Genomic DNA, 23176 nt, shown 5'->3' with positions numbered 1-23176 from the left:
ATAGGAAAGGGGGGAAAGACTCCTTCGATCCGTACGAAAAGAGGCAACACAACACAATCATCTCAATCTCACAGACACCAATCGATCAGAGCAGAATAAATATTGATTTAAGATGATGATCCTACGTTTTCCGAAAAGCAGGGCTGGTCAAAAAGGTAGATATATAACTAAGCGCAGATAAAGAAACGCTACGCTTGGAGATATAACAAGATGCCCAAGATGATAAATGCCCCAAAAGAAATCAAACTCCCAAATGCCTTTCGCTCATAGATGCTCGTCCCTTTTTGAGTGTTATTATTACCACCAATCCGACCCATATGTCCCTTTCGTCTCAGTCGTCATCGTTCGTCATTCCGTATGTACCTTGTACCTAATCCAACCACCCTTTGCCCCCACTGGAAATTAAAAGTATGTGCAAAAGCAAAGCTATGTAAGAACAAGAGAAGAGAAAGAAAAAAAAGCACAAGAAATAGAAATGTTTGATTTAGCTGAGGTAGTTTTGGAGGTCATCACTTCCAAATCTTCCACTTGCTCTTCGGCTTCGGCGGCGTGAAGCTCGGCTGGCTGAGCTCCGACTCCCCATCGCTGTACATCCTGCCCACATCGTCGTCGTCGATCTCGTCGGGATCCGCGTAGCGTCCACCGCCGAGGTACTTCGCGCCGACGCCCGCGGAGCCGTTCCGGCCGCCGCTGGCGAAGTATCCTGTGTCGTCGCGGGCCTCGACGCCGCCGCGGGAATAGGGGCTCCCGGGGCCGGAGCCTACGATCGCGGGGTGTGGGGGGTAGGACTCGCGTTTCTTTTGGCTGGGGGTGTGCGCGAGGACGTGGGCGTCGTGTTCGAAGCGGTCGCCGCGGTGCTGGTTGAGGATGCCGCCCATGCTGCGGCGGTAGACCTTGGGTTCGGGCTCGTTGGACGGCGGCGGTGCGGCGGCAGCGGCAGCGGACGGGAGTTGGGACTTGTGGCTAGAGTTGTTGTAGCTGGGGTTCCGGGTGCTGGCTGACCGGTGCGGTAGAGCGGCGGTTTGGGTATGTGTGTGCCCGTACGATGTAGTGGCTGGCTGTGCGGATCGCTGTGAAGGGTCGTCGTAGGAGGTCATGTGTGCGGATGCGCGACGGCTTTGATGATGATGTGCGTCTGCGGTGCCGTAGCCACCTGCGGAGGGAGCGAGGTTTTCGGAGTAGTCGTTTAAGTTTTGCGGCCGGCCATGTGCGCTGGCGCTTGCGCGACGGTCTTCTCCGGAATGCGGTGCTGCTGCTTTTCCACGAGTGGTGTTAGCTGGCACGCCTGATTTAGAGTTTCTTCTTTTAGAAAAACCTGGGATCAGAATGCGTGGTCCAACTTTGTACCTCTGCCTTTCCAGCTCTTCCTCCTCTGCAGATGATATCGAGGGTGCCCGCGAGGACTGGATGGAGCTGCCAGAGTGAGAGTATCCATCGTCTCCTACTGTTCGCTGGCGTCGTCGTCGGCCACCCCCGAATGCGCCAAACATACTGCCAATGCGAGACTTTCGTTTTTCCTTCTCGACATTGGGTGTCTCAGTTGGGCCATAATCGAGTGCTGGAACGAGGAGACGATATGGCGCAGTGATGCCAGCGGGGTCATGTTGAGACACTTCCATGTTGAGGCAGATGTCCAACCCTCCTTCGAGGTTAATGAAATCCCCTTCTTGCTTGTGAGACTTCTTGACCAGCAGGGAAGGTCGGCGATGGAAGGGACTGGGTCGGTCCATGGAGACGGCGCCCGCACTGGCCATGGAATTACGCTTCTGTTGCGGCGCTGGCATGCTGTGGGCTGAGCCAGGCGGGTTGACCGAATCGACTGATGCACGACGGCGGAATAGTGATATCAACGAATTACGACGAGATCGGGGGCGTTCTTCAGGTTCAGGAGAGAAGGAGGACTGTACGCCGGCTTGGCCCTCGTCGGCTGCAGCATAGGCGGGGTTGTTGTAGTAAGACATTGGAGGTCCTCGATCGCGGCCCCGACGTCCACCTGCACTCATCCTGCGTATCATCTTTCCAGGCGCGGAGTCTGAGAGTGTCCTGCTCAACTTCGGAGGTGATCCAGGAGGTGTCGAAGGAGGTGTTGTTCCAGGTTTGTACTCCCTTAGACTACACCAATTCCTGCGAGGAAGGAGGTGTGTGTTGTTTCTCTTCTTCCCATCCGAGTCGCTTAAGAAGAGTGGTATCATGTCTTCGTCAGTAAAGGGATCAAGATGATGGACCTTGTTACGCTTGTTGAGGATATCGGCCATCATCTCCGGGGGAGGAGTATTGACAATGGCGGAACTAATAACGTTCGGCATGTACCGGTGGTCCTTGTCCTTGGGAATGTTGAGCTTCTTGTTGCTGTAGAATTGACCGACGGCGCCCAGATGAACGTCACCTCCCAAGATTGTGACTCGAACAGACTTTGTAGAAGCGATATGCTGCAACTCGCGAATGAGCCAGTTTCTTTCGTCTTTGTGGTGCTTAGCCGTCCAGTGGTCGTCGAGATCATCCAGGATCTCTACACCTCCATCAAACTTGTTCACAAAGTTGCCTAGCAAACCAGTACGTCCAATGGCCTTGACAGGGTCCATGATCCTGCTGGTGAGAATATTCTCCAGGAAATTCAACCTCGGATACGCAATTGGAACACCCAGAAGGACGATCAGATGCCTCGTCTCTCCTTTGATGATTTCCTCCTCTAGACGGTCAAACACTACATCGTAGGTGTCCTCTGTCATGATCTCATCGCGCTGGCGCTCAGTACGGCAGTCAAGGCCAAGGAAGGCCACTTGCCGCCCAAGGGACATGAAGACACTCCGAGACTGCTCCTTGATGTAAGGGCCGGGGTGCGCGCCCAGCACCCAGGAAGGCTCAGTTGCTGTGGTCTCCGAAGCCACCGATTGATGTTGGAATAGCATATAGTATTTGAAGGCAACAGCACCCAGGCCTGTGAAGACCGGAGTTGACATGAAATGATGAGGATAAGATCCAAATCCCTGTGTGTCATTAGTATGAAATGTTCATCATTTTCACGGTGGGGAACTTACGTCAATGATATCGTGGTCATCCCAGATGTTGATCATCGGAATTTGAGAATTAGCCATTCCAAACAACCCTTGAGAGAACCACATCGAATATCGATCCAGATAGAATTGCTCCAATTCGTTTTGCAGCTCCGAAGAGAAGCTTGTGTGATGTTTTTGCATGGGGTTCCTGCTTTCGGTCCATTGTCGGAACAAAGTCGTGTCGCGCATTGCCGCATCGTTGTATATTTGATCACCTCCACCGATCATGACATGGAAGGGTCGAGTCTGGTGATTGTTCATTACATCTCGCCACATTGGGTCTGGGCCACAGAACTCTTTAGAGTCCACACTCAAAGAGAAACCGTTGCAGCTGTGGAACATCATGTTCATGGTTTCTCCCTTTGCAGGCACCCAGAAGCCAATGGCTGGTCCACGATTGATCCTGTATGCAATTCGAGCTTGGCTTGAGCCGAGTGAAACTTCAAGATTAAACCGCCAAAAAGTCACACCACGCTCAGCGTGCAGCCGAGTTCCAACGATTTCCTTCACTTTACCAATCTTCTCTCCGTCCTTCTTTCGAATACGAGAGGACTGATGAGAACCGCTGCCATTAGAGACGGGGCGTGACTCTTGGAAAAGGCCGTTGTCATTCTCCATCCATGACACATCCTGATTTTCTGGAATCTCGTCCACAGGTCGAGCATAAAGTGTCTTTCCGGATCGCGACATTTTGATTTGACCCTCAAGCGGGTCAACGTATGCCGGATTCAATGGCTGGCCTTCGGAATCGATCTCGGCAGGTGGAGGTGGCAACAAATCCATGGGCTGTTTGAACAAACGTAACGTTGGAGGTCTCTCATAAGAAGAAGCTTCGTCCAATGTCACAATCATGACACTTCCACGCCAGATTTCACGGTCTCTTCCAGGTCGACCTTTCTCCCGGCGCATACCCGCATATCGTAGAAGCGGGCCACACTTGAGATATAGTGGTGGGTTGAAAGTCGTTTGGCTCGTCGGCTCGTCGACGTAGCCGTCGTAAGTTGGTTGTGCATAGTTGCTGGATCGCCTCCGTCGAGTGGATTGATTTTCCTCCCACCAAGCTTTGTTGGTGCTATCAGACCTCTCGGGGGCGTCTAAATCAAGGTCCTCCTCGATCAGAGATGCGATTGGTGCACCTCTCCATTCTTCCAACATCTTGGGTGCTACGTATCGCCTATCTGGCTCATGATTACTGAAGACATCACTTTTGTCAAGCTGATCATAAGTATCGGGAAGATATTCGGGCTCCGGTCCAGTGACAGGTCCAGTGACAGGTCCAGTAACAGGCCCAGTAACAGGCCCAGTAACAGGTCCGGTGACAGATGGTGCAAAACCAACACTGCGTCTGGGCATGGGGCCCGTAGTCGGTGCAGAAGGATCGAGTGGTGAGATAACTCTTGTTAAGCCTTTGTTATCGAGACGTTCTCGTTCCATCTCCATCTGCGCTGCCATAATGCCTCGACTATCCCTTCTCCTGTCGTTCACGGTTGCTGTTGATCTCGGTGTCGGTGGGAGGTCTTTCGAGAGGCGGTGGCTGTCGTAACGGGCAACCTGGGCGCCGTTTTGCCTGGACGCATGGGGAGGGTCATCGACTCCGTAAAGACCTAGTCCGGCAGGTTGGGGAATAGGTTTCCTATCGACATTCTGGCCCCTCTGTTCAGGACGGCCATGTACACTATTAGACCCTCGAGCTACCGCGATGGGTGCTTTTCCCTTTACACTTTTATTGCGGCCAGGAGCCGCCTGCTGTGAGCTCTGCCCCTGAGGATCCCAGGGATCACTCAGGTCATACATGACTCCGTCATCAGAGCCATCGATATCGCCAATCTCTGCGGACCTCGGGACCGCTTCTATAGGCATTGATACGTGTCGCCGTTGACTGTTAACGCGCCCAGGCACCGCAGAAATGCGTTCTGCATTAGGTAGTGGCCCAGACACATTGCGCTGCTGTTGCTGCTTTGCCTTGGCCTCCCTCGCTCGTCTGGCCCTGATCTCTGCCTCGGCTTTCTCCTGGGCAGCGAGTTCCAATTCGAGCATTCGGGCCCGTTTTTCCTCTTTGCTTATATCATCCAGCTTTCCTTCAAGTTTTTGGAGGGGAGACCGGTCTGGTACAGATGGGACTCGCGGCTGCGTGGAGAGGAGACCGTCTATGTTCCCTGAGGGATTCTCAACTGGCGCATATGGGGGTGAACGCAATCGCTCGGGCGCAATCTGTATAGTCGGCTGGTGTCTACTCGAGTTTAGGTGAACGGCTGGGTCTCGTCGTGAATAAGAACGGCTGGGGCGAGAGCTTCCTTTCGGAGCATAAGGGTCCCTATATGAAGTTGGTGGAGGGCCACGAGGTACATCGGGTGCGGGAGGAGGCGACATGCTACCCGTTGGCAAGGGAGGGATTTGCTGGCTTTGCCTTCGCCGGTGCGAGGCAGATCGAGCTGGGACATTGGAAATGGGAGCATTTGCGACTGTCCGTGCAGAATTGCTCGGAACAGCATTTGGAAGAGATTGAGCGGGTTGCTGCAATGTTGACGGAGATGCGTCGACTGGTCGGCGGTATGATGCAGGACGTTTTGAGGGGTAGTTGTCGGGCAGAGGTTGAGGAGGGGGATTGTCGGTGCGCGAGAAGGAAACACTGTTCCTATGGGGATCCATTTTTTAAAACTTCATGAGTGGATTCGAGGTATGTTGGTTGAGCAAGGTATGCGAAGATTAATGAGTGATGTCGCGGAATGGACTGAAGATTGCGGCGCTGCAGTATCCACAGCACAATTTTGTATGCGCCTCACGATAGGAAAATTAAAAGACGCTCGAATTGTCGGTATAGCTTCCTAAGAATATGCAGGTATGAACGCGGAGGGTGACTAGTGGAAAGGCGGGCTATGCGGTGTGATGCAGGAGGTGGTGATGATAATGATGCGAGGGATGAATGGATGGAAGCACAGCGGCTAGAGCACGAGCAAGCAATCGCTAAGGACTAGAAGAACGCGCGGAAGATGATGATTGTGCCAATTCGAATATCAGAACATTGTCGTACAGGGGGGAGGAATGCAGAAGTAGTAAAGAAAGAGAGGTGCAGGGTGGCCGCAGATATTGGGAAGAACTTCGGTGGTCATGATGCGATGCGTTGTCGGTGGCCGTTGGAAATAAAATCAGATGGCGAGGGACCAGCCTCGTCCCAACCACCCCCTCACCCTCTCCAATTACCACCACCACCTCCGCTAATAGCTAATACCAATACTACCACTGCGAGCTACCGTCTACCCTTACCCACCTATTCCTCCCGCTATTTCCCTTCCGATAATCCGACTTCCCCGGCCTTCAGCTCTTGCGGCCCGTCGCTACTAGCTTTATGATCTGGTCTGTGGCTGTTGGATACGGGGGCTTTGCCTGTACTCGGCTTGACTAGAAGAATAATACGCGTTATGTCATGTTTCAAATAGTTCCGATAGGTTAATATAGCTCTACCTCGACTACTTGCCCATGATTCTACCCGAGAATAGCATTCCGCTAGCCTGTCATGGACAATTAGTCGAATTGCACAGCCATTCCCTTATTGAGAACCTTCGTCTCTAACCGCATTTGGTTAGGTCCAAGTGTGGCAACTGCGACCTGAATAGACAACCTGTCTTCCAGAATCCCATCCCATCCCGTCGTCCATCTCTAGTTATTCAACGTCGCGACACGGAGCCCGTTTCAAACCAGGCCACGCCTCTAACCCCCCGATACAGAGCTGATTCTGTTCTTTGTCTCTCCTCGTATCGTGTCCTCTCTCACTTTCCTCTTTCACTTCTCAACTCCATCTTCACCTCCTTTCCCAGCAGTACTCTCAACGTTGCGATCTAACCTTTGTGCTGCTTCATTCTTAATATCCGGGGCCTCGTCATCTGCCGCGTCTACTCCTCTTTCGAAGCGTACATCTACTCCGCTCTACTCCCAGGACAGTCCGCGACTTGTCAAGAGCACTATCCACACCGTCCAACGCATCGACACCCACCTATACCAGCGCCATCGCATCTTCGGTGCTCTCCACATGGTGATCCGTGGCTAGGACACATACCCGCACAGCATGCGCATTCTAAACTTCTGGCACCTGCTCTCGGCAGCAGCGCTGGCATCGGCAGCTCATCTCCCTCCTCGAAACTACAACACCCACGATTATTACGCTATCCATCTGTCTCCGTCGACGTCCCCATCCGAGTTAGCCGCCCATCTCGGTCTTACTTACGATGGCCCCCTCGGGTCCCTTGTCGACCACCACCTATTCAAAGCACCAAAACATGCAAATGACATCGTTGACGATGCAAGACAAGAACTCAAGAGAAGGAGGCGGAAGCGGGAAGCCGGTCCAGAGCCACATACCTTGGACAGCATACAGTTTACACAAAAACAAAAGATAAAGCCCCGGCATGTGAAACGCAGTGTGATCCCAAAAGATCCCCAAGGAGTGGCTTCACCAAAGGCTGCCATACAATTGCAGAGGCAGATCGCTAACACTCTCGAGATCAAAGACCCAATCTTTGAGGAGCAATGGCACATTTTCAACGTCAAAGATACCGGGAATGATCTCAACGTCACTGATGTTTGGCTCTCGGGAATCACCGGCAAAGGAGCCACGGCCTGCATTGTAGATGATGGTCTGGATTTCGAAAGCGAAGACTTGAAAGACAATTTCTATGCTCAAGGCTCTTACGATTTCAACGATCATACCGATCTTCCGAGACCAAAACTTTCCGACGACCGCCACGGCACGAGGTGTGCAGGAGAAGTTGCTGCCGGAAGGAACAACGCATGTGGTGTGGGCATAGCCTATGATGCCAAAATCTCAGGCGTTCGCATTCTCTCCGGCGACATCACCGATGCAGACGAGGCATTGGCCATCAACTACGATCTACAAAACAATGACATTTACTCTTGCTCCTGGGGTCCGCCTGACGATGGCAAGACCATGCAAAAACCAGGCATTCTCATTGAGAAGGCCATGGTCACTGCTGTCCAAAAGGGTAGAGGGGGAAAGGGCTCGATCTACGTCTTCGCCGCGGGCAACGGTGCTGCAGCCGACGACAACTGTAACTTTGATGGCTACACGAACAGCATTTACAGCATTACAGTTGGCGCGATCGACAAGAATAACGTCCACCCCTACTACTCGGAAGCTTGTTCCGCTCAACTCGTTGTAACGTACAGCAGTGGCGGCGGCGATGCCATTCATACCACAGATGTCGGCGCGAACACATGCACTAGCCAACATGGGGGCACATCAGCTGCTGGACCCATTGCGGTCGGTACATATGCACTTGTGTTGTCGGCTCGCCCTGAGTTGACCTGGCGCGACATGCAATGGCTCACTGTCATGACTGCGGTTCCGTTCGACCAGCCTAGCGATTGGAACAAGACTTCTCTTGGGAAAATGTTCAGTCACCAGTTCGGATACGGAAAGCTGGATGCATATGCCATTGTCGAAGCAGCAAAGACTTGGGAGCTGGTCAAGCCGCAAGCCTGGTTCTACTCTCCCTGGATGCATGTCAAGAAGCCAATTCCCCAAGGCGATCAGGGTCTTGCAAGTGTCTTCGAAGTAACGGAGGAGATGCTGAAGAAGGCTAACTTTGAGCGTGTGGAGCATATTACCTTGACTATGAACATTCAGCACCAACGCCGTGGCGATCTCAGTGTCGACTTAATCAGTCCCGATGGCTACGTGAGCCACTTGTCTACAGCTCGTCGTGACGATGAAGCTGCTATTGGATATGAAGACTGGACATTCATGAGCGTTGCTCATTGGGGCGAGAAAGGCATTGGCAAGTGGACAGTCGTTGTCAAGGATGTCAAGGTCAATGACAAGACGGGAAGCTTTACCGATTGGAAGCTTCGCCTGTGGGGAGAAAGCATTGATGCCGAGAAGGCAAAACTCCGCCCACTTCCTGATGAGCACGACGATGATGATCACGATGTCGTGGACAACCATCCAGCTCACACCACTTCTGTTGTTGTACCTACTGCCACAGGAGCTCCAGGAGAAAAGCCATCCGACCACCCAGACCGCCCTGTAAACCAGAAGCCCTCTGCCGCAACCTCATCCGTTTCGACTACGCCAGCTTCGCCTACTGCTGATGCCTCTGCCACTGCCTCGAGCGCCCCCGAGAATTTCTTACCATCTCCATTCCCCACTTTTGGTGTGTCGAAGCGCACCCAAATTTGGATCTATGGTGCTCTGGGACTAATTTTAATCTTCTGTGGCAGTCTAGCAGTTTATCTCTACCTTGCCCGCAGGAAGCGACTACAATCCACCCGTGACAACTACGAATTCGAAATGCTTGACGATGCAGAGGACGATGAAGGCGGTGCAAGGACAGGTATGCTTAGCAACGCAGCGGGCGGAAAGAAGGGCAAGAGGGCAAGGAGAGGAGGAGAGCTCTATGATGCTTTTGCCGGAGAGAGCGATGAAGACTTGCTGAGTGACAGCGGCGATGAGGGCCCATACAGGGATCGCGAGGAGCGAGATTATAACGAAAAGGCTGGTATCAATGAAGACAGTGATACTGGAGGCAGCAGCTCGAGCGCAAGCTCGGCGGGGAAGAGACAATAGATACTCTGCGTGTGATGCTATAGCTCGCACTGGCTTGTATCTACCATTTGAAGGCGTTGAATTGGGTTTTACTTCTGAGTTTTATAAGCATTGACGGTGCCCATCTAAAATTTTAAGGAATATTTTAAGTCCCGTGAACAATTGTATATGGCATTATTGTGAATTGAAGTGAAACGTTCCTAACTAGCGGTGGCGCAGAGAGCTTAGGGCCAGGTCTGCAGCTAATTATCGATAAGGCGGCTTTCCCCAAAAAAAAGTTTAACGATCTTTGAATCGAGAAAATCCTCCAGCTCCGCTCCCCAAACATCCCGACCTTCCACAACTCACACAACAATGACCGACTCCACAACAAGGCAGCAACTGCTGCGATTCGAAGGCCACCGCCACCTTACTACGCGCCTGATCCTCTCCACGCTCACCGGGCGCCCAATCCGCATATCGCAAATCCGATCTTCATCCACCACAACGCCCGGTCTCCAACCGCACGAGGTCTCCTTCCTCCGCCTCCTCGACTCCGTAACCAATGGCTCTCAGATCGAGTTCTCGATGACCGGAACCACACTCGTGTACCGACCGGGCCTCATCACGGGGTCCGCAGAAGGCCTGGGCGCAGCAGGCGGCGTGATCCGGCACGAGATCCACAAGGAGTGCGCCGGCCGCGGCGTGAGTTGGTGGTTGATCCCGCTGTGCCTGCTCGCGCCGTTCAGCAAGTCGAAAATGAATGTCATCTTCCACGGCGAGGGGTGCGTGACGGGCGCGACGCCCAGCGGCGACGTCAGCGTGGATACAGTGCGCACGGCCCTGCTCCCGCTGTACAAGAACTTCGGCATCGAGAGGGACATCGAGTTGAGGATTTTGAAGAGGAGTTGTGCGCCTGGGTCTGGGAAGAGCGCGGGAGGAGAGGTGCAGCTGGTGTTTAATCACCAGGTTAGGTTGCCTAAGACGCTGCATCTGCTTAATCCTGGAAGGGTGAAGAGGATTAGGGGTGTGGCGTATGCGGTGGGTGTCAGCGGAGGAAATAATGCTAGGATGATTGAGGCGGCGAGAGGGGTGTTGAATAAGTTTGTGCCGGATACGTATGTCTTTTCGGATGTGTCGAGCGCGCCGTTGATGCCGTCGTATGAGAAGGGCGCTCCTGCTGGAGCTAAGAAGAAGGGTGCCGTGGGTTTTGGGTTGTCTCTTGTAGCAGAGAGCTCGACGAATTGCTTCTACTCCGCCGACATGGCTAGTCCACCCAGTGGTGGTGTGCCTCCCGAAGAGATTGGAAAACAGGCAGCTCTCCAATTGTTGGAGGTCATTGAGAAGGGAGGTTGCGCGGAACCGATCAGCGCGGAGACCATGCTTGTATTAATGGCCATGGGAAGCGAAGATGTCGGTAGATTGGGCATGGGACGGGATGTGATCGCAAATGAAGAGGTCATCCAGCTCGGAAGGGACCTCAGGGAGTTCGGTGGAGCCGGTTGGGGACTGGTAGACATTGAAGAGAAAGGAATCGTCAAAGTCAGTGTAGTGGGCAGAGGTGTGGGCAACGTCGGACGAAAGATGGCATAGTTTGGATAAGAGTAGCAACGGAAGGCATCAACGGTGTTTTAAGACGGAAAGGAAAAGTATTTACACAGATTTGATACCCAATCTTAGAGCAAGAATTCGATCATATGGAACGGCTCGAAGAGTGGATCTGCGCTGGGCTTGTGAAAGTTATGGAAATATGTTTCTTCAACATACTTCCAGATCATCTATAAAGCTCTACTATACCAAATATAATCGTGATATGTAATATGTCTTGTTTGAATTGACCAAATTCCATCACGTGGGTCGGCGATCGGAGGACACGCGGTGGCGGACGACCGCGCCAACGCGTTCGCAACATGGTCGGCAGGGTACAAATGCTAGCACAAACCACCAACCATTGTGATCGATCTGGGCCAATTGGCCCTTGAAAGGGCCGCAATAACACCTACGAAAGCAGCCAACGTCAATTCGTCATGCCGCAGCTTCGTCGAGGAGCGCCCAGGCTCTTAAGCCAGGTCAACAACAAGCCCCACGCGACCACCAGCGACTACCACGATGGAGAGGCCCCAGTAGCCATGACGTCTACGGTCAAAACACCAAAGCGCCTTTCTGACGAAGAGGTCAACGCAGATCCGATATCGTCAAGCGACGAAGATGCGACGCCAGCATTCCTCCAAACGCGGAAACCGTCGCCATCTCCAGCCCCGAAGCCCGCACCGCCAGCCAAGTCCTCAAAGCCACCGAGAGCTTTCAATGCCGATCAGATACAGACGAAAAAAGGACGGACAAAAAGGAACGCTCCGTTGAAGGTCCCGCCGAGAGGTGCGCACAAGAAATCTAGCGCAGAGGCACTTAAAGGTGGGGTAGAGGGGGGGAATGAGAGTGAGGATTCAAGCTCTCAAGTTTCTGTGGGCAAGAGGAAGGCGTATGATGACGAAAAGGACAATCCGTTCAAGGGCATGGAGTTCGAGGTCAAGAAGGCGCGACTTCCGCAAAGGTCGTACACAAAAAATATACATAATCCGGGACCCGCTGCGCAAAAGACATATGGAGGTAGCGCGAAGAAGACATATGGGAAATCGACGGCTTCTGCAGGTCAGACTTGCCTTGATGTACTCGTGGCTCAAGGTTATATCTTGCTAAATTGGCTTAGGTTCACGATATGAAGATTCGATGAAACACATGGCGGGAATCACAAAAGCATTAAGGCAGAATGAGAAGGGAGACGACGTTTCCGACATATCTGACTTTTCCATGGAAGATAATGTACCTCCTCCTCCCGCTCGAGGTATGAAGGGGGCGAAAGATAAAGATAAAGAGAACACAACGCCACCTCCGAAAGAAGTACCCATCAACTTGCTGGCTCATATCGGGGGCCCACTGGACGCTCCTGCCTCTCCAAGTTTCCTAGAGTCGGACCCAGAGGAAGACGAGCCAAGTCATTCGGACAACAATTCTACATTTCCTGCGAAGCGGGGCACCGCAACGCGCATCCGGACAGGGCAATCCTCGGAGGAACTTAAAAACATCGAGCAATACTTACAAGACGCTCCGCAAATGAAATCAGACGATAAATGTCCGCTTTGCGACAAGCCCGTGGAGCAAGAGCATTACTGGAAATTCTTCAAGGGGAAGCAAATGAGTGTCCGACATCAACAGATGTTCTGTCACGAACACCAGTTAAGAGAAGCACAAGCAACGTATAAGGAAAGTGGCTATCCATCAATAGACTGGGCAGCATTACCAGCAAGGATAAAACAGTTCCGACATAAGTTACTTGCAATACTACGCGACGAACAACCCAGCGTGTTCCGCGATCAGCACGCAGAAAGGGTTGCCGCGGGAGAGGATCGTTCAGTGCGCACACTCATACAGAAAGACGTAACAGTCGGGTCACCGACAGGGTACTATGGCTCTCGGGGCTTGAGAGCAATGATGGAGACCATCTCCACGCACTTAGCGGATGAGCTAAGAGAACAAAATGAAGTCGATAGGGTGGTCAGTTTTGGCGGGTTTGCAACATTCATATTGAAAGTGTTGGTGCCCGAGGTAACGACTTGGTTGGTAATGGATGACCTTGAATGCAGCAAGGATGCCGCGAGAGAATGCATAAAGGAGTCAGCCAACTTAGGTCTCATTGTGCACGAAGAGGTCGAGGACGAGGTTTCATTCATGGAGGATGATGACAGCGACTGAAATTGGTCGTCCCAACCCTCCTTTTCTTTTCTAGTGCTTGTTGGTCTTTTGGAGATCAGCATTTTATACCCGACTTTTCTGCTTTATGTCCTTCGTAGGTTCGCAGCCATTCAACCTGTATTAAGTACCATGTTTGGGAGGAGCATCAGCATACGAAATGCGTATCTGTTTGCATAGCTAGTTAGATTAAAACTACTGTAGTGACCAGGATCATTCACATCTGCTAAGTGCTTCCATGGCTATGACGCCATCTACAAACACTCTCTATTTATCGCTAATAATGGGTATTTTGCCTTGCATACGTCCTGTCTCATCTCACATTTTTAACACAACCTCCCAGCCCAGTCCATGAGTAAGTATATCAACCGCCGTCTTGCCCAATTCTTCTGCTTCTCCACCTATCTAACCAATTTCTCTCACAACAACTCAAAAAGAACATTTCAGTCTTCATAGTTCCAGTCTAAGCATCGAACTAAATCAACAATGGCATAATGAGATATTCTTCCAGTTTCACCAAAATACGACTCAAATGCGGCCTCTGGTTTCGGCATGAGCAGAACATTGCAGAGTTAGCCTTTTGAAAACCAAAAACCGTGCAAGAACCCATGTTCAAAAATGCGAGATGTTCCGATCTATGTCGGTAGTCGTTGAAAACCAATCATTCTTTCGCGCATGATACTACCCGCGCGACATGGCGACAATCCTTGCTCGAGCTCTTTCTAGCCATCGGACTGAATACCCAAGAAACGTATTCATCGTGATCTCCGAGGACTGGCCTATCCTCGAAAGGGCAATCCTTCGGAAGGCATGTAGCCCTTTCGAAGGTTCGCGCCCAAACCCTTTGCACCAGGACCAGAAAGCGATAAAATGTGAGAACTGTGGAGAATGTCGTGCACCACAGAAAATGAAAAAGTTTATGCAGTCAAAACTGGAATTCAAAGTTCCACCATGCCATGCAGAAAAAAGCGGCTCAGAATAGTGTTTCTGGGATTCTTTTCGAGAATGGTAGAAATCAATCGCATTTGTGATCTTTCGAAAAGGCAAAGGTCATGCATAGAATGCAGACTGGGTTCCACCCAGTGAAATCCCCTTGTTCATGAAGAGATTAAATTTCCTATCATAATCATCATCATCATCCTGGGGCAACGATGGGAGTGATCATGATTCTACGATGGTGGTATAAACCATCGCGTTGAGAGGACGTTGATGGGCACCTAATGCTGGTGATGACATAAGCATCCAGGAGGTCATGGCGAAACCCATTCCAGTATTTCGCATTGGTCCATGTATGATCCCCCATAGATTTCAATATCTATATCGAAAAGTGTCAGATTTCATACAGCGGATGGCATACTTTGATTTTGCACACAAGGACGCGCACATGTACGAGATTTGGTTGCGTTTATCGGTTTGAGAAGTGTGATCCCATTTCTGGAAATACAACAATGCTCTAATCATCCATTGAAGTTCAAGGCTCTATCTTATGCTTGGTACAGAGAGATCTTTCCGATCCTATTTTTGACGACGAGAAGAAAGGGAGTTAGATTCTTGCGTCCTCCCGATATCCAATCCCGCAGTGAGGCAAATGAATGCATGTGGAAAGCATCGACGGGGCCCAGGGAAGTGCTTTCACACATGTTTATGCCGTCCGGAATATGTGTCATTCTGGATGTGTAGTCCGCATTTCGTATAACTGAAAACAGGAAAGAATTGCACATGAATGGCTATTCTGTAGCCCTTTCGGCGATGTCACGCTCTTCTGTGGTGTGTCAATTTTTTTAAGTTCTCTTCCGCCGGCCAGCAAGGAAGCTCATTGCTCTTATTGTTGCCTAAGATAAACACCAAACGTCTAAACCATTCAGATCCTCTGTGATCACTGGTGTCAAAATTCACGTGGAGACAGCAGGGAACATTTTTAGTCAGGTCAAAGACTTTTGGCATGTCTCGTCCTGCGTGTAGCGGGAGAACATCTCGCAACATATCTCCATTCTAAAGCGGATTGCAATCAACGCCCCCAGAGAACACGTCCACGATCCCCAATGTATATGTCGTTCTCTCATCGATCCGATCATGAAAGGAATCCTCTCTCACTTGACCTTCTTTATTTAAACATAAGGCTAAATCGTCGTGACTTCCTGAAGCCACATCTCGTTTTGAAAAAATTTCAACTCATGGTCGTATCGACAACCAAATCTCGGAAAAGTTGTCTCAACGGGAAAAAAAAAGAGGAGAGAACTATAGTCTTCAGAAAACGTCGTTTCGTGGCTCGTCATACATACGATCCCATTCACGCAGTGATGCACAACCAAAGGGACTTGTGATTTAGTTAATTTTCCTTTATGATTTTTCATATGGCGAACGTAGTTCCATCAACATGGTCATGGAAATGGACTTAACAATCAAATTTTCTTTTTCCCGCTGCCATATTTGATCATCTTAGATATAGACGGGATTTGCGGGGATATAAGCATGGAAAAGTTGTTGTTGAGTCATTACCCATCCATTCATGAGGCAATGTGTGGGGTTCACGAAAAGGTCCCGTCCAGCGGAAATGGGTATGAATTGTGCATAGTTCATGCTGCATGGTATCTCTTGACCTTGCCTTCTTCCCAGAGCACATGCGATTGAATTTTCCTAGGATTTCGATGTTCTCTTGCAACGCACGAGCCTGTTCAGAAATGAATTCCTATGTTGCTTCGTGCTGTAGGCACATAACGTGTGTCATTGTCCGAATTCTCATTCGGACGCTTACTTGGAGTGTATGACCATTTGGAGCCAACCTCCTTGTCCATAGTGAGTTATAGAATAGATTTTGTGTAACAGAAAGAGAGCATCGGGGTGCAAAGGTTGGCTTCATATTTGGGTCGCTGACCGATCTGATAGTAAGAAATCGGGCAATCGAGACACTGAAAACATTGATATGCTGAAAGTCCGTTGTTCCTCCCAGATTTTGAGAAGCTCCCCATGTTCGCGATCAAGTTTCAGAATGTGACTAGACATATGTGGACCGTATTTTGTATCTTCGCTCGTATTCTCGCGTATTCATTGGAACACTCGGAGGAAGCATTTGCTCACATTGTTGACTTGAGCAGCATTAAGCGTAAAAACATAGGTAATACTTGTTCCCGATGATACCAGATAACATGCTTCAGACCTGAACAGTCTAGTATTCACCACATAGGAAGCACGGCTCTCCATATGACGGTTACGTCCATTTCTGGACGTAAAATCCATTGACCTGTCTTCCACGGCTGTTTGGATTCATTCAAGCCCTGCTTATTGACCCCAGGAGTTCTTAGTGTAAGAGCATCCGTAGTTTTTCGATCAGATCCGGGACCCAATTCTCGACTAACACATTATAGGTACACATGTGTGATCCACCATTTGGCTTGTGTAATTCAACAACTGAACTGAAAAGCCGGCATCGTCTTTCTGATTCTCCACATATGACAAGGAATCGATTGCACGTTCGATAGAAACAAGATCCAGTCATGTTGTAACCTCCAACGTTCATTTAGTCGGACCCTGCCTGACAAAATCTTCACAGTCGAGGCCATGGCATGCTCTGTTTTACGATTATCTTCGCATTCGGTTGGTCGGATATTGTATTATTTCTCCTCCACTCACACATGTTCCTACTTTTACGTCCTCTCTCGTCGCCAGGTTCGCACACCTCAGTCCCATGCGTTAGAGCATCGTGGTATGAGGACTCTTCGCTACATCATTTGGCCTCTGGGTTAAAAATTGTTTGTGATGCACCCAAAGTCTCATAAGAGAGGGCTTGTTTCGGTTTCTATGGAAATTCCTTTTCCGGTTCTGCAGTAATGACTTCTGTCTAGCAGACATAGATTTCTCGTTTCCAAAATGTTATGTGTGCAATTGACATATAGCTGCCACGAAGGTGGAGAGACATTGCAGTGATGATCGCTAGGTCTTTTTCGTATTCCGCTATGATGATACCAGCTTCTTCGGGAGTCCAGCATCAGCCGCAAGATTGGGGTCACGAGATCATAAGGCAAGTGATGTTCTCTTTGTGATCGATGTTTTCGATGAAGGCGAAGCAGAAGGTCTCAGTCATTCGTTTTTTTTGTATTTTCATTTGATGCTGGGTTTCCACGATATGGATTCGAAGCGAACCAAACGTCTCATGCGCAGGAAGTGATTGTAAATTTGTCATTGCCTGTTCATCGGTGAGAGAAAAGAATGTCTAAAGTACGGACACATGGACCGCCATTAAACATGACCCTATCTGTTTACCGAACTCCCCGTTAGAATATCCATTGTTCAAATCCCATGAAGGCTTTTTGGTGGTACTTGAATAAAACGCCCAGTGGTGCAATCCTCGTGACGAAGTTTGAAAATAAGAGAAATATTTCGAGCCATGGAGAAAGATTTCGACCATGGTTCGATACTGTAGACATTTTTGGTCGGTCGTGAGGAAGAAGGGATCCAGGGAGTTCTCGGTCATCAGCTGGGCTGGGAAGGTTTTTCTCTTCTACATTCTCTCAACAGCAGGAGTAAACCGCACGATTCTGTAGCGATCTTCTCAGTTGCATGACCAATCCCTAGTTCGGCTTTGGCTGCATGAGATCTTGAAAGTATAGAGTTTCGGGTGTTAGAAAAGGAACATTACTCCCACCCACTTTATCGGTGCAACCAACTCCCACGGCACATGCATTCGCGTGGCAAAACATTTAGTCAAGAGCTGCAGCCTCCGCATTATGGAAACCTTCATTCTCTTCTTCCCCATGACACCAGATACCAATTTGTTTCGACGATAGCCTAGCCTGCCGAATCGCTTTCCTCCAGCCCGATCTTACCATCAGAGCAACCTTGACACCATGTCAACGTAAGATTCTGTGTATTTGAAATTCAGGGTATGAAATTCATCTTGAGATTCTCGGGGCCGGCTTGAAATATCGGGCAATCTGGCTCACTCCATGACATGAAGGACAGTCGATTTTCCGCGAATGTAATTTTTCTTTTTCCCAATCCATGGTAGGTCTCAAAAGATGCTTTGCTCAATACTTGTTCGTAGCTGTCTTTTTGTTTGGACATTGAGTCGTCCCATGCCCGTTTCGAGCGTCATTATAGCCATTCTTGGAAGAACTTTACACATAGTGTCTGTCTTAGGGGCATTTCAACCCCGCCCTATTGACGCTGAAGTCAAGGACACGGACATTGACGTAGACATCCTGCTTGTTTTTTGTTTTGTCGACTCTTGGTTGACAACGATTCTCCATCAGATACTACTCAGGATCATTCGACTTAGGATGCGGATTGATTGCAATTGAAAACCATGTATTCATGCTGCAAGAAATTGCTCATCGAAGTCTTCATATCCAACTTCGGCGATCTCGTCGAGCGTGTGCGGTCATGCGGCCGTAAGCAAGTGGTTGCGTATATCAAACATGCAGCAGCCTCAACAAGCTTTTCCAGTCCGCAGAGCTTTCTCCATCAGCTCATCTGACTCTTTACTGAAGACATAGTTCTTCACACATATTCTGCAATCATAGAGATGCCTTACGTTCTTCTCCTCGTCGGTTGCTGGGCGGAGGGAGCTCTTTGACGCTCCATCAAACTCCCCGTTCCGGCATAAGGCAGAGAGTGGCAATGACATGGGGAAGACATCTGTGGAATTGGATGTGTCGACGGGATGTGGCTGGTTCTAAACACGTTACCCTCATGACATTGGCATGACACTTGTGTGCGAAGTGATAATGCATGCTCATTTGTTTAGTGCGTGTATTGAATTTGACATCAGAAGTCATTGTTTGCGCTGCATCATTGACTGTGATGAGTTTGGGATCGGAATGGTCCTGATCAACCCAAACACGCGACGGTGCTGGATTGCCTGACGAAAGAGTCCGTATCCTTCTGAGACCAATTCAAGTATCAAATATGCACAGGGCGCGATCCCCATTTGTCCACCGTTTGTTGTTCAGTTTTCAGTATCAAGGAAAGTGGAAATTGGACATGGCGGGATTTTCCTGAAGAGACGAAACGCACAGCAAGTCATACCTCGTTTGCTTGGATGATTGCAACACATGTAGGGGGTCTAGTATATTTTCGCTTCAGTCATACGTCGATATTATCCGGGTTTTTGGCGCACAGGTCATGTATTTCTGATTGCATATTTTGAATGAAGGAGAAGAAAAGGGCACCACATGAACCGCTTCAGTATGTCATTTGTCGCCCTCCATTCCAATCGTCATCTTCAGTCTATGCACACACACACGCAAGCGCAGCAGCAGCAGTATATTTATTAGATCATTTGGGGAAAACCGCCATTGTAGGCCGTTTTGGTAGTTTTCGTCGTTGACGTTCGAGACATACAACATATGGGTGGAAAATGTATGTGGTTCATTTTGCTGTGCTCATCCGCAGTATTGGTAACATGGCCCTGAAGCAGGAACATTACCAACTAGTTCGTTCCTTTTTTCATTTCTCTCCCTCCCTCCCAGCATGTTATCTGCACATAGGCGCCAATCATTTTGTAGGAGTCAAGCCGAGCCAGACACATTGCCTAACCGATTCTCTCGTTCTATAAGATATTTATACTTAGGGACTGCATTTGCCAATCCTAAGTCTCATTTGTCTTGCTGTTATCTTATCGCTCTCGCATGTATTGGGACATTTATTGAATTCTTTTTTGGTGCTATTGTTTTTTTCGTTGTCGCAACCGGTCGACAGTAATTAGGTACAGGAACCCATCTTGGGGCATCAGTATGATCTTCATCTCCAATCTTCCGACATCAATTTTTGGGATTCCGTCTTTTCGGACATAGGGTCCTAATATCCACGCTTTGGACATACGGGCTCAATATCCATTTTTTAGACATGTAAGCCCGGTTTTTCCAGTTTGGACATTGAGAATAATGTCATGTAGCACATCCGCCTCAAAGGCTGACATGTATAGACATGGTCGTTCTTGACAGTCCAAATGGCTCCACCATTCCATGCCTTGAACGACAAGTTCCAACCATTCGGCGTTGCATGGTATGTTATGCAACACATCCTCTCCGAAGACCAACATTTATTGTAAGTCTTATTGGTATACCAGTCCCGGACATACGGGCTTATCCTGCTTCGGATTTTCTCGACATACAACTTCCATTCATGGAAGTATTTCTGCTCATGAGTATTGAAGGCATGGTGCTTTTGTTCCGGAACACGCATGAGGATGGGGGGCGATGTTGATGGACTTCTGGTTGAGGTAGCAGCAGGAATCTTTCGACCTGGAAGGTCACGGTTGGTAAATGATTGCCATCATTTGATGGAGCAGGGAAAGAATACTTTCTGAGCGAGAATTCGGTTGGGAAACGTCCTGACTTGAGGATTGATGACTGTCTCGCAAGTCATCGTTCACGAGTGATGGGAATGTATCATCGACGACCATTAGTCGTAGACGAAGATGAATCGTGCCGCTCATGTTCTGTTCCCGATCACGCTTTGTTGTTTTATGGACAGACGAGTGTTCTCGCCAGTCCATGCGTAGATAATGAATCTTCGTTTATTCATGTAGCCCTGGAAGTGTCATTGTCGGAGGATTTCTGGATAAATTTTATGAACGAGTTCATACACACGAGGAACCGAAGAACTCCGTCGTTGCGACGCCACGAGGAAAATCGTTCCATGACAAGATGCCACCGTTGTTGACATTCAACTTGTATTGAGCATCATCAGGGACGGGAGTGCATGGGAAGGGGTTTCCATAGTAAGGCGAGACAAAACCACGAAAGGGGTTTCCATAAGGCGAGACAAAACCACGAAAGGGGTTTCCATAAGGCGAGACAAAACCACCAATTTTGAGGTTGGTTTCGTCGATGTGCGTCTGGGTCACCGCGTCCATCTGGATGGTTGGTGTAAGGCGAGAGGAAGGTCTCAGCGCATGATTGGCTGGTTGGTGGCGATGGATAGTTCATGGTTGATGAACACCAATAATCCCATACGTTCAAAGCTCGTAGTGTTTGGCAGTATGAAAATTTCTCAGTCTTCGCCGTCCATAGGATATAGATCAGCCATAGTTTCAATTGCTGCCCCTTTTTGAACGAACACTGCTCAGTGAGCAAATCTGCTCACCTCTCCGGGCATGTCAACCCGCGAAACCTGAGACAAAACCATCATACCTGCCGTACGGACAGCTATTGTTTTGTATAGAGCCCTCTCACTCCCATCTGTCCATTCTTGTGCTGTTTTCTCCCCACATGATGTGGAGCTACACCACTCTCCGACCTCATGTTCGGATTCTCGTTGACTTTGGAAACATCGGTTCGAATCATGGGAAAGTTGGATCCCGAACGGACACACAAGGTCCGTCATCGCGTTGGCGTTAGACCGTTTCAACCACATACGTGACCGAAGATCGCCTTTTGTTGACGCTCCCGTGGCAAAAGATGTTTGCTTTCTCGGACAAGACGCACATGGGTTGCTTTTAGCTGAGCGTTTTTGGCCGCCATTTCGTCCTTCAAAGCGTCTTTGAATGCCTTCTTGGATGTTTGCTTTCTCAGACAAGGCGCACAAGGTCCTCCATTTCCCTTTTTGTTCGCCCTTTTATCTTTTAGCATCTACTTTGCAGGATTCTTTTTTCCCACACATGCCCTAATTTGTTCTGCCTTTTGACTCCAGTATCCTGGAGTCCCGCTGGATAGTTTTGATCTCTGCTCTCGGCTCCACATTTTTGAAATCTGAGCGAGACCTAACCTTCAATGAGCACACTCCTATTTTCTTCCCCCATATCCTGATTTCCTGTTGGCCTTTAGGAGGTTTGGATCCAGGACGGAGGGAAAGGAGGGAAGATGTACATTTGTTCCGGCAAACGACCAGGAGCCATTATAGTGCCTTACGTAATTCCTCCTCCGAGGACATTGGCCATGTCTGTATAGCGTTGTTCCTCCTCCTCCTCCGAGGACATGGCCATGTCTTTATAGCGTTGTTTCCTCCGAGGACATTGGCCATGTCTTTATAGCGTTGTTTCCTCCCACGCGGCCATGTAGACCATCATCACCCTTTTTTCTTTCCACCGCGGCATGTACCACAGGTGTGCGTCTCGAGACGCACATAGCGAGAGATGAATGTGAGGAGCCCGCCCACGCCGACATTCGGAAGGATGTTCTATTCCTTTGCAGCTGAGCTTGTTGCTCAAGTCTTTGGATACATTTTTTGGGGGATTGTTTCACTCCCCCAAGGGAACACAGCATTGATGTGTCCAACGGTATGTTCGTTTCTCGGAGACGAAGCGCAGAGCAAGCATACTTTTGGTCGCAATGCCGTTATCGTTTCCATTCCTTGTTTTCCTCCACCTGAGGAAAAGACATTGAAACAATATGTGATTGAGCCTTCGGTGGTCGGTCGCATAAAAGAGGGGAAGCAGCCATGGAGTCCATGATGGTGGTGGTTTTGATTTTCTCGCACGCAAACAGACAGACACAACATATCATGCCTGTCGTAGAATGTTTTTCCAGTGAAAGAAATTTTAGCGACTCAGCGCGGACGAGGGCCGCGCATTCGCTGTGGAATGTCTGTTTTTTCAAACCTTCGATTTGAAAAGCAGGAGGACAAGAGGGAGAAGAGACATACGGCATCTCGACTATAGGCGCTTCTTCTCCCGCCTCCTCATTCCACGAATTGATCGTGGTTGTTTTTCCTCTTTCGATGGGAAGATGGAAGGGAACAAGGACAAAGGACATTGAACTCTTCGAAGTGTGGCTTTTATCTCCCTCCTCCTCATAAGGACGGATGTCTCTGGTTTTTTTTTTCCACGATGGAAAGCTGGAGGATAAGAGTGAGGAAGGACATATGAAACGAAGATCTAGGCCTTTTATTCTCCCTC

General features: G+C 49.5%; 5 protein-coding genes across 5 annotated transcripts; 4 read left to right on the top strand and 1 right to left on the bottom strand.

Moving 5' to 3' along the window:
• Positions 1-121: 121 nt before the first annotated feature.
• Positions 122-6183, bottom strand: BU24DRAFT_424395 (uncharacterized protein). Its single transcript, XM_033528492.1, has 2 exons — positions 3039-6183; positions 122-2987 (listed from the first exon to the last, which is right to left on the bottom strand). The coding sequence occupies exons 1-2, from the start codon at positions 5703-5705 to the stop codon at positions 510-512; spliced, it is 5145 nt and encodes a 1714-aa protein (XP_033381732.1). The 5' UTR covers positions 5706-6183; the 3' UTR covers positions 122-509.
• On the top strand, positions 5876-6592 carry BU24DRAFT_236726 (uncharacterized protein). The gene has a single exon (XM_033522243.1). It carries the CDS (start codon positions 6047-6049, stop codon positions 6404-6406), a length of 360 nt encoding a protein of 119 aa, XP_033381731.1. The 5' UTR covers positions 5876-6046; the 3' UTR covers positions 6407-6592.
• Positions 6593-6738: 146 nt separating this feature from the next.
• Positions 6739-9774, top strand: BU24DRAFT_424394 (KEX1 protease precursor). The gene has a single exon (XM_033528491.1). It carries the CDS (start codon positions 7120-7122, stop codon positions 9634-9636), a length of 2517 nt encoding a protein of 838 aa, XP_033381730.1. The 5' UTR covers positions 6739-7119; the 3' UTR covers positions 9637-9774.
• Positions 9775-9922: 148 nt separating this feature from the next.
• Positions 9923-11312, top strand: BU24DRAFT_424393 (18S rRNA biogenesis protein). The gene has a single exon (XM_033528490.1). It carries the CDS (start codon positions 9970-9972, stop codon positions 11185-11187), a length of 1218 nt encoding a protein of 405 aa, XP_033381729.1. The 5' UTR covers positions 9923-9969; the 3' UTR covers positions 11188-11312.
• Positions 11313-11529: 217 nt separating this feature from the next.
• Positions 11530-13593, top strand: BU24DRAFT_424392 (uncharacterized protein). The gene is made up of 2 exons (XM_033528489.1): positions 11530-12243; positions 12302-13593. Exons 1-2 carry the CDS (start codon positions 11622-11624, stop codon positions 13342-13344), a joined length of 1665 nt encoding a protein of 554 aa, XP_033381728.1. The 5' UTR covers positions 11530-11621; the 3' UTR covers positions 13345-13593.
• The last annotated feature ends 9583 nt before the right edge of the window (positions 13594-23176 follow it).

This window comes from Aaosphaeria arxii (assembly GCF_010015735.1).
Source record: "Aaosphaeria arxii CBS 175.79 unplaced genomic scaffold BU24scaffold_6, whole genome shotgun sequence".
NCBI lineage: Eukaryota > Fungi > Ascomycota > Dothideomycetes > Pleosporales > Aaosphaeria > Aaosphaeria arxii.
The sequence above is the reverse complement of the archived record's forward strand: the minus strand, read 5'-3'. Positions and strand labels throughout refer to the sequence as shown.